The sequence below is a fragment of the Asterias amurensis genome, chromosome 4, assembly GCF_032118995.1.
Source record: "Asterias amurensis chromosome 4, ASM3211899v1".
Lineage (NCBI taxonomy): Eukaryota > Metazoa > Echinodermata > Asteroidea > Forcipulatida > Asteriidae > Asterias > Asterias amurensis.
The window spans coordinates 22,558,416-22,569,004 of record NC_092651.1 but is presented as its reverse complement, the minus strand read 5'-3'; the positions used below and the strand labels follow the sequence as shown (position 1 = coordinate 22,569,004).

At 38.1% G+C, this 10,589-nt stretch overlaps 1 protein-coding gene across 1 annotated transcript; it reads right to left on the bottom strand.

Moving 5' to 3' along the window:
* Window positions 1–346: 346 nt before the first annotated feature.
* On the bottom strand, window positions 347–1,396 carry LOC139935671 (G-protein coupled receptor 161-like). Its single transcript, XM_071930181.1, has one exon. It carries the CDS (start codon window positions 1,394–1,396, stop codon window positions 347–349), a length of 1,050 nt encoding a protein of 349 aa, XP_071786282.1.
* Window positions 1,397–10,589: the final 9,193 nt, after the last annotated feature.

Genomic DNA, 10,589 nt, shown 5'->3' with positions numbered 1-10,589 from the left:
TAGGCTACTTGTAAGACTACAAAAGCCAACTCATCATGAGTTTTGTAATGATTGTCAGAGCATATAAATCTACACAGGATCCTTAATCCCTCGCTGTCAATTGTTTTCCTCACAACTCGGAACGGTTGCTTTATCTTTACAGTGGGCAGCCGCTGTTTTTACGAAACCTTACGCAACTGCATAACAAGTTTACTCGCGCAAGATTTCCTGCCGTAGGCCTAATGCACACAAAGCAATAAATGTCGCTCACTCCCAAGTGCCAATTGGACTTGACAAGTTGCGTAAAGTTTCATGAAATCAGTGGCATACTTTTTTTACCAACTCATCTGGAGTTTTATAACGATTGTCAGAATCCCCTATCCCAGCATCTGAACCCACGGAACATCTTTACAAGCCCCTCCCTGAACGTCTTATTCGTGATCCCGTAAATCAAGGGGTTACATGCGCTGTTGAACATACACATCCACTGCGCAAACGCAGTGACCCAAAAGTTATTGGGGGCACATCGCAGTGCTTGAACTGCATTAACGATGACGTAGGGAGTCCAACACACAGCGAAGGTGCCAACGAGTAGAGCAACTGTTATAGTACACTTGCTGGTTCTCATAGTCTTCTTTAAGTTGGTTAGTTTCTTCAAATGTCGTTTTGTTGTCTGCGTGGTGGTGCTTATTGGCGCGCTTTCCTCAGCCGGTTGAATGCTGCAGTCACCCCGCGACACTGCACTCACGGTCATCACGTGTCGAACTGCGTCAATCTTACGGGCTTTTCGCGCCACTTTCATAATTTGAAAATATGAGAATGTAATGAGTGCTCCTGATGGAAGCAACACGCCCAGTATCATACCGATCAAGTATAGAGGTTCGACTTCCCATTGGATATTACACAGAGCATTGTAAGGTTGTAACCCTATCCCTTTCCATAGACCAACCACAGGAAACAGCGATGCGACGACGCAGTACACCCAAACAACACCACATACGTATAGTGATCGCTGAAATGTAAACTTAGTGACGTGGTTGAAGGGGTGCACCGTGTAGCTGTACCTCTCGTAACTCACCAACCCCAGTGATATCAAAGACACAGAGCACAGTAGACATATCGAGAATCCAACAAATTGACAGTAGATGCTCTCCTGCCCACCTGGCCAGTGGCACGTAATAGCGTAGTACAGGGAAGGAGGTTGACTGACCACGCCTAAGAGCAGATCACACAAAGCCAGGTTCATCAGGAAACAGAATGCAGAGTCGTGTAGCGCTTTTGTTCTATACACGATAAGTAGAGCGATTATATTCCCGAAAATCATGAGGAATGTGTTCACGCTGATGAAAACAGCTTGTATGTATCTGGACCATGCGTCCTCGTAACACGTCAGGTTACCATACATGTTTGCACACATCGCTGGCTTTCGATTTATAGTGTGGTATCTTTAATTGAATAATATTCGAGCCAGCTACTGGTAGTCATGGTAATTTGTTTATGACATCTTTTTTAGAATATAACACATACTTCTCATATGAACCTTTTTTTCCCCGCAGATTTAAAGAATCATGTGAAGTAAAAACGCTGAAGAAATTCAGTTTGAGGCACGAGAGACAAATTCCACACTGTAGAAAACACAATCCAGAAAAAAGAGTCAAACTGCGGTCAATAAAAGTAACAAGGAGTTTCAAGAAAGCGAACATGGAAACATTTTCTCCACGTTCCGTAAACGTAGTTCAGACTCAAATAATCCCCATCCATCCCATGTAAGGGGAAGTAACATGACACGGGTTACACGTTTCGAAATTTCCTTGCACTCAATGTTATTGGATCTCAAGTTTCCTTTGAAGAATTGCTTGATGGGCAGTTACGGCAATCACCGGTGAGGAGTACTCCTTTAAAAAAAAACGCATCAGCGGGACTTGCTCTTTTGATGGAGTGGTTTGTTGTTTCATTCCTGTCACGCATAACTGAAAACAATCTTTCTTATCGATCTTTAGCTTCCAAGTGTTTCATTAGCCAGACCCGTCTCTTAAAGACATCTTGTAGACCTTTTAAGGTGTGTTAGGGACATTGTATCTGCCCTTTATTGAAATACACTTGACAACTCAAGGTTGCACATCTTCATCCTTCGACTTTCAACATTCTTCAACTTTCAAGAGATGTTAACGAAGACGGTTAAAGGTGTGTAGGAAGATTTATCTAAAGTTTTTGTTCAAGGGGAAGATTTTTAAAGAAAGATACGTGACCACTCAAGTTGCGCGCCTCTCTTTCATTCGACCGAAAACTTCAATAGTTTGCATTAGCAAGACTCGTCTCCCAAATAAGGCTTGAAGACAGTTTAAGGTGTATATGGCAGGTTCCTCATAGTCCTTTATCGGAAGACACTTTAACACTCAAAGTTGTATACGTCTTTCTTTGTTTCAACATCTAACTAAAAGTTGTATTGGCAACCCATCTTCTAAAGACACCTTGAAGGCAGCTGTGGGTGTGTATTGAAGGTTTCTTTGAACTAAACAAACGACACTTGACCAATCAAAAATGCACACCTTTGTTTGTTTGTGCAAGCTTCAACTTCAAAGAGATGTACCAGCAATACCCATCTCCTAAAGACGTATTGAAGACGGATTCATAAGGTGTATAGGAAGATTTCTATTTATTCTTTCCTTCCTACCACAAAGAGTTGGTCTTGTCCCGTCTTCTAAAGACGTTTATGGTGTACATGGAAGTTTTTTTTTCTTTTAACGAACGACACTTGACCACGTCCCAAGGTTGCACATCTGATGTTTTCACGTCCTGGAGCCAGCTCATCGATTCACACAGCTCCCATTGGCGTGATGTATAGATTGTAAAAAGCAGTCAGAGCAGACCGATGGTATAAGGGAGGGTGAATAAACTTCTATCACACGGCGTTAACTGACATTAATGAAGAGAGAATGGATGGAGGATAGGTGTTTGTATCTATGCACGGTGCGAAGCATTTCGGTGATAGGGTTGTGGTAATCGAGCATGGTACTTAGTCATTGCACAGCCGTGTCTCACTACTCGAGGGAGCACACTAAGTACTTGGAGCTAGGATGCAGTCATTTAATCATTAAACTCCTACTAGTCTGGTATCATTGCCAGGGAAACCGGCGCATTGCAGCTTCATGAAAACAAGGGCGTAGACTCGGCCGATTGACCTATTGGGAAATAGAAAATGGTAAAATGAATGAAAGTGCAACAAACTGATTTATCCTGACAACGTTTTCTCACTGAGTGTTTGTTTCTTGACTGGTTTATTGGATCAGCAAACATGGGAACCAGTCGCCGTCTCGCTGATCGTCATCGCTCTAGCGACATTGCAATTTATGTTCTTGGCTGTGTGAGCGGTTGCCAGGGACCAGACGTAAAAAAAAACAGACTAAAGGAAAGCAAAAGGATGCAAAGATTACAGATTAAAGTAGTAATGGCAACAGCTAGCTGGACGCAGAAGACAGAAAAACAAGAATAACAGGAGCAGCAAAAACAACAACAGTACCGACAACAGTCGCTCTTGTTGCATATGTCATCATGAACCAATTATAGCAAAAATCAACAACGAAAACATCATATATACATTTCATATGCTTCCATATACTTTCAAGGCTATTATCGTATTTCTGTATTTCTGTATTTGTGTTAAAAGGCGGTGGACACTATTGGTAATTGTCAAAGACTAACCTTCACAGTTAGTGTATCTCAACATACACATAATATAACAAACCTGTGAACAATTGTGTTCAATCGGTCATCGAACTTGCAAGATAATAATGAAAGAAAAAACACCCTTGTCACACGAAGTTGTGTGCGTTTATATGGTTGATGTCGAGACCTCAAGTTCTAAATCTGAGGTCTCGAAATCAAATCCGTGGAAAATTACGTCTTTCTCGAAAACTATGGCACTTCAGAGGGAGCCTGACAATGTTTTATACCATCAACATCTCCCTATTACTCGTCACCAAGAAAGGTTTTATGCCAATAACTATTATGAGAAATTACCAATAGTGTCCACTGCCTTTTAAAGGTAAGGCCTTTTTAACTCAACAGTGCATCAACTACCCAAAATGACTTTAAATTTAACGAAGCGAAACTTGATGTGCTGGTTTCTGCATAACCAGTTCTGTATAATTTCCTCGTGAAACTCAAAGTGTCTTGCCCTAAAAACGAAGCAGAAACAAATCAGTTGTCATAGCAACCACATGTTATTTATTATTGTCTTAATTTAATAACTCAGTCTGAAGTGGGTCTCCCGTGATCGATGATGATTGGCAATCGATAAATCAATTGATTGCTCTTGGTGTTTGATAATTAATTAACTTGATAACCTGTTCTTATAAGATACACAACTTTAATGGTAACACCAAGCTTTGCAGGCATGACAGATCTAGTCAAAATTAATATTTCGAGGTCATGACTGCGTAGAACAGTTTTCAATAGTGTTGCTTTACAAACACTTCCCACTAATCTCCTGCGGTTTTTACAAGTGGTTTTTATTTTTAATTCTATTATATAATTATTCAAGTTAATTATTTCAGTGGACATTATTCAGGCGGCGTGGACCAAAGGTGGCAGCAGTACAACCAATTATTTAAGCACAGTGAACTACAGAACAAGGTCTTTTGTAGGTCATTCTATTGTTTAGCAAATCTTGGTTTTTTTAAGTATATTTTTACGAGTCTTGTCCAATGCAGCCCAATGTCGTGCGCTCGACGGCGCGGTGCTAGGGTGCACGAATAAATACTTGCAATAAAACCAGACTCCCAAAATCTAATACACAACAAAACAATACAAGATTCGCCAGACATAAAATGCTCAAAAAAGCCAAGATTCGGCGCAAACATACCCGAAATAAAACAAGATTCGGCAAACATATACTTCCAGCAAACAAGGTTCGTCAAACATGTAAATGCAAATAAACAATATTTGGCAAACATATACCTTTAAAAACGTACTCACAAAATAACCACCAAAGGTTCGCCAAACAAGCGAAATTCGACAAACGTTCTCGCTAATAAAAGATTCGGCAAACATAATAAAGGCCTACTTGCAAAAAAAAAAAAAAAAAAATCCACTAGATTCGCCACACAAATAATTGATCAAAAAAGAATCTCCACACTTTTGATCAAAATTACAAGCTTCGGCAAACATACTCGCAACAAGTTAACAAGATTCGGCCAACATTTATGTCTACTCGCCAAAAACAAGATTCACCAAAATTTGACTGCAAGAAAACAAGATTCGCCAAACATTTGACTGCAAGAAAACAAGATTCGCCAAACATTTGATGCAAGAAAACAAGATTCGGCAGCCAAACAGGGGCCTACTTGCCAAAAAAGCCCGAAATTCGCCGAACAAATAACATACAAAATAATAATAAGTACATAATTCTTCAAACTTTTGATCGCAAGAAAAACGAAATTGGGCAAAAATGCTCGCAAAAAACAAGACTAGGCAAACTTTAACTATACTTGCAAACAAACAAGATTCTGCAAACATAAAACACAATTATATTACAACTTAAATAATAGTTTAAGGCAGAGGACACTAAATTGGTAATTACTCAAAATAGTTATTAGCATAAAACCTTACTTGGTATCGAGTAGACAGGGAAAGGCTGATAGTTTTAAACATTGTGAGAAACGGCTTCCTCTGAAGTGACAAAGTTTTCAAGAAAGAAGTAATTTCCCGCGAATTTGATTTCGATACCTCAGATTTAGAATTTGATGTATCGAAATCAAGCATTTGAAAGCACAGAACTTCGTGTGACAATGTTTTTTTTTTCTTACGTTATTATCTCGCACCACGGCGACCAATTGAGCTCAAACTTTCACACGTTTTTTATTTATGCGTATGTGGAGATACATCAAGTGAGAAGACTGGTCTTTGACAATTACCAATTGAACTGACCTATTGATAACTTTTGATTTTGTTTTTCAATATACCACTCACAACTGCGCCCCATCCAGACATGGTCTTTTGGCTGGCAAGCATACTTTTAATATTCTCAGCACAAAACAATTTTTGTTCTTTAAACAGCTATATTTTGTGCTTAAATAGACCCCTTTTGGTGTCAGGCCATGTCTTATGTTATAGCGGCTACAGCCACATTCATGGCTACGGCTGCGGCTATGGTTAAGGCTTGATCGCTGGCTCACAATTCGTTGAAGTCCTTATGGCATCATTAGAGGTTTATACATAGCTGTAGCAACCGATTTTTATAAAGCCTATAGTACGTCTTTGTATAATTTTGCCCCAGATAACATGATAACCGTCTTCAACAAAGTGACGGGCAGCACCCACAATCAAAAAACCGTAGTTGCTATGTCTAGACTTTCATTATTAACTTATAAATATTTGTACAGTTCACATGAATTGCAAAAGGCCCAGGGTGGACGGCAAACATTACCACAACATTCATCAGTCAAACAAACCTCCAGTCAATGTCAACGACTAATATTAATACAATGAATGTTATTCGTCAATGTGAAAGTGAATAACACAGAGCAAAGTTCTTCCGTTAGCTCTGCAAAAAAAAGCCGAGTATTGAAGCTTGAAGGTCTACGATAGATGTAGTCTATCTGGACCACTTTCAATTTGTCTTTTATTCAAGTTATGGTCCTTTTCGAAACCATGGCTTTGGCTTTGGATTTGGCTCAGGCTAGGTTGGCCCCGCGGTTGTTTTGACATTGCTTGTGTTTTGCGTACCGCGCTCAGGGCTTCGGACGAGAGGACGGGGCCACAGCCGAATCCGAAGCCGAAACCGTGGTTTCGAAAGGGGGCTAGGTATGGATTTTTAGCAAGAGGCTAAATCAAGGTGGTTTAGGCAAAACCTACAAAATTATATTTTGGGCCGAATGTAAATTCTCTGTCTCTTAGTACTTCATGGCATTATTAATTTATAAACAATCGTACAGTTCACATGGATTACACTAGGGCCAGGGAGGATGGTAAACATGTTTTACAGCATACAGTATTCAACACTGTTTAAAGTAGGTCTTTTCTGTCAATGTCAACGACTAATGCATGTTATTCACCAAAGTGAAACTGTATAACAAAGAGCCAAGTTCTTCTGTTTGCTTTGCCAAAAAACAAGCATTGAGTCTTGAATATCTCAAACATTACTACAACATTCAACAACCAAACAATCCTCTATTTAATTAAGGTCTTTTTCTGCCAATGTCAACGACAATGTCAATTGAAGTGTCCTTTAAGTGGCCTTCGGGCCTTTTTATGTGTCTGGCGACTTGCATACACAACAACTTATAAATACAATGCATGTTTTTAGTAATGTGAAACTAAATAACAAAGAGTAAAGTTTTTTCTTTTTATTTATGTTTTATTTTTTACACAAAACAAGCATTGACTATCTCAAGGGAGTTGTTGTCAAATTGGACCACTGTTAACAATTTGTCTTGCAGTAAAACTAGGGCTGGATGCTAAGCACAAGGCTAACTCAACGTGAAGTCACGTTTAACACATTCCAACCAATCTAAGGTAGGCCTGTAGTTTAATTGCTCAACAAATTAGCACAATGAAATTAGGATAACGATGCTAAATATAGTATAAAGTGGAGGACAACATATAGTAACCGGGCAATCTCGTTTGTCTAGTTGGTATGACACTGCTCTAGAGTTGCGAAGGTCGTGGTTTCGATAAATTTTCCATTTTATGTGTTTAGGCCCTATATACAATTTCTAGGTCTGCTGTTTCTAATGTTTTAAATTTGTATCTACTTTTGTCTGCATTTTTGTATCTTTTTTATGTCGGTTATTTTTCGGTTTAAAAGTATACAGCCTAAATATTATTTTAATTGGTCTTGATTTTTGCCTTTTATTTTTTATTGTTAGGCGCATTTAGGAGTCTTTGATTCATAATGCGCCTTATAATTGCTGTTTATTATTATTATCACTATTTTAATTCGAATCCCACCGAGTAATATACTTTTTGTTCATAGAACTTGGGTAAGTATTGAGTAAACAGTGCTAATACACATCGGTCTAATGGGTAAAAAAATATATATATATAATAATAATATTCGTTATCCCCATTGCAAGTGAACATCTATTAAAACATTGGAATTGTATAATTAAATGGCGTGAACTATGAATTCGCACAGGACCAATAAACGCATAATTACAAATAAATTCATTTTACGAAGAAAAATTAGAGCATATTGATCGCAAAAGGTTTTGTATAAATCAACGGTTCCTTTCAGAACCAACAACACCAAGAAGAGATTTCACATTTGCACAATCTCATCCAATGTTACTTTGCCGTGCAGCTTAGACAATTTCTTCCTTTCATGATCTTTAACCGCGCACCTCTTATTTTATTCGTTACGTTTTAATGATCGTGTTTGTGCTTAACAACAACAGTTTGGTCTGGTGACTTTTAATGGGAGTTAGGGACGACCTCTTGCAGTCGACTCCTGGGGGAATAACCAAAATAACAATTGGGTGGGAAAGAACCAAATTGCAACAATTAAACTGAGTTGTAAGCAATTTATCACCCCGTTAAAAGGTCGTATTGCCAATTACTGCGCTAATCAAATTAAAATTCTGCTGAATGCGAGGACAGAACAATCCACATTTTAACCGGATGATACTTTGTCCTCAATTAGATGGTTCTATAATATCGACATGGCATGGCCTTAAATGGTCACGTTTACTTTTCGCCTTTTTTTTCCTCAAATAAATTGATGAGTCACTCATTGACTATAATTGTGCACGTGACCCAGTCCACCTGTCTTAGTTACGCCAATAAGATAGGCCAATTACAACATCTTCAAATCACATTCAAATTATATCTCACGGCAATTATTTTGAAACAACAATTCAATTACAGATCTTAAACTCTTGATTTTGGCGCTCTACACATGACCTTTGATTTGTTGATTGCTTGATCTCAAATGGCAATTTCAATTTGTTTCAAAGCTACATATAAACCCTGGGATAAAATTTCATTTTTCGTCCAAAACATTTTTGTTTCAAACTACCAGGGTTATACGATTGTATACTGAAAAAACATCTTTGTCAGCCAATACCTATCTTAGGCTAGGTAATATTCTCGACATGGGAAGAACAACTCTGTAATAAATAATGCTGGATCAGTCAAATTGCAGAGCAGTATCTGCATTTCCTTGACACGATCTTAAAACGAAATGCTTTGGGGTTATAAAAAATGTACATGTTGTACGAACTTGAAACTTTTGGGCATGCGGTGACATTTTGCAATAAGTTTCCGGGTTTTTCTTCATTGAAGAAAGTGTACCTTTGGTTTTGGGAACCATTAGAATGTTTTAACTACAATACAATAAACCAAACTGTCATTTTGTTTTCAAAGGTGGTGCGTTTTTGAGATACTGCTGAAAATCCACCGCGATATTTCCACGCATAAATAATAACCAATAGGAGTTCTTCTCAGATTCAAATTTTTGGGGATAAAAGAATAAAATAAAAAAAAAAATAAAAAATACAAAATAATTTTTCTCTCATAAACTCGTGACTTCAAAGAGATTTCTATTTCTCAAAATGCTTCAGTAGACTATCGAAATCTGATGCACTTCTAACCAACTAATTTTTCATTGCTATGAATGATCATCAAACATTCCTCTTAGAAATTACTAACGAGTTGACAATCGTACTAAAAAAACAATCCCATAGCTAATCGTGCAACACCCAACACAGTCAAAAATTTACAGTTATTAAACAGTTCACACTGCCGGTGGATGTATACGTGATTTACAAGACTGGACAATGTAGTTGTCATATTTGACAATTATCGAAAAAATTTTGCCGACTTCTTGAGATTCCGTGGATAATTAAAGAAGACTTCTGCAAATTGACGCAGCGAATTTGTTTGACATCTACAAACTGATCTACCGCCGGCAATATTAATTTTAAAATGTCACGAACATAGACTGGACATAATGTGTACCTTACACATAGCAAGAGAAAATAAAATGTGGCGCCTGATACGCTTATAGTATGTCGGCAACTTAAAAGCACCGGCCACTTTTTACTCAACCTTACTTTTCTTAGGTGACGAGCAACGTAGAGCTGCAGTTGATATATAAAAAATGGCTCCCTCTAAAGTATCGTAGTTTTTAAGGAAGATGTAATTTCTCGCTAAAATATTTGAAACTGATAAAGACTTAGAGCCCGAAGCCTTTCTCAGGCATCTGAAAACACATCAATTTGTGCAACAAAGGTTTTTCTTTTATTATTTTCGAGGGGTGGATTTCACAACTTTCTAGAGTCTTATCTCGAGTTAGGACGAGTTCCTTACTTAGAGACTAGCCTTAAGTTTTTAGTATATCCTAGGTCAAGTCCTAAGTTAGGACTAGTCCTAACTCTTATAGATTGTCCCCAGTGTGTGTTTCGACTTTCGACAAATTGATTTCATAAATTTGTCTTTAATTTCCTCCTGGATAAACATAGCAAAACGGAGTTGGATTTAGATGATATTCACCATTCTGTACGTCCGGTTTGATTGTCTGCCCGACCGGATTTAAAGATTTCCCCTGTGTGCAGGATTCCAAACTCGTGGCGTAATTACTTTAAGACCATTTAAAAGCTTTTACTTAGGCC

What these genes read in the sequence shown, in the direction of transcription:
- LOC139935671 (XM_071930181.1), bottom strand. Translation starts at nt 1,396, where the DNA reads ATGTGTGCAAACATGTATGGTAACCTGACGTGTTACGAGGACGCATGG.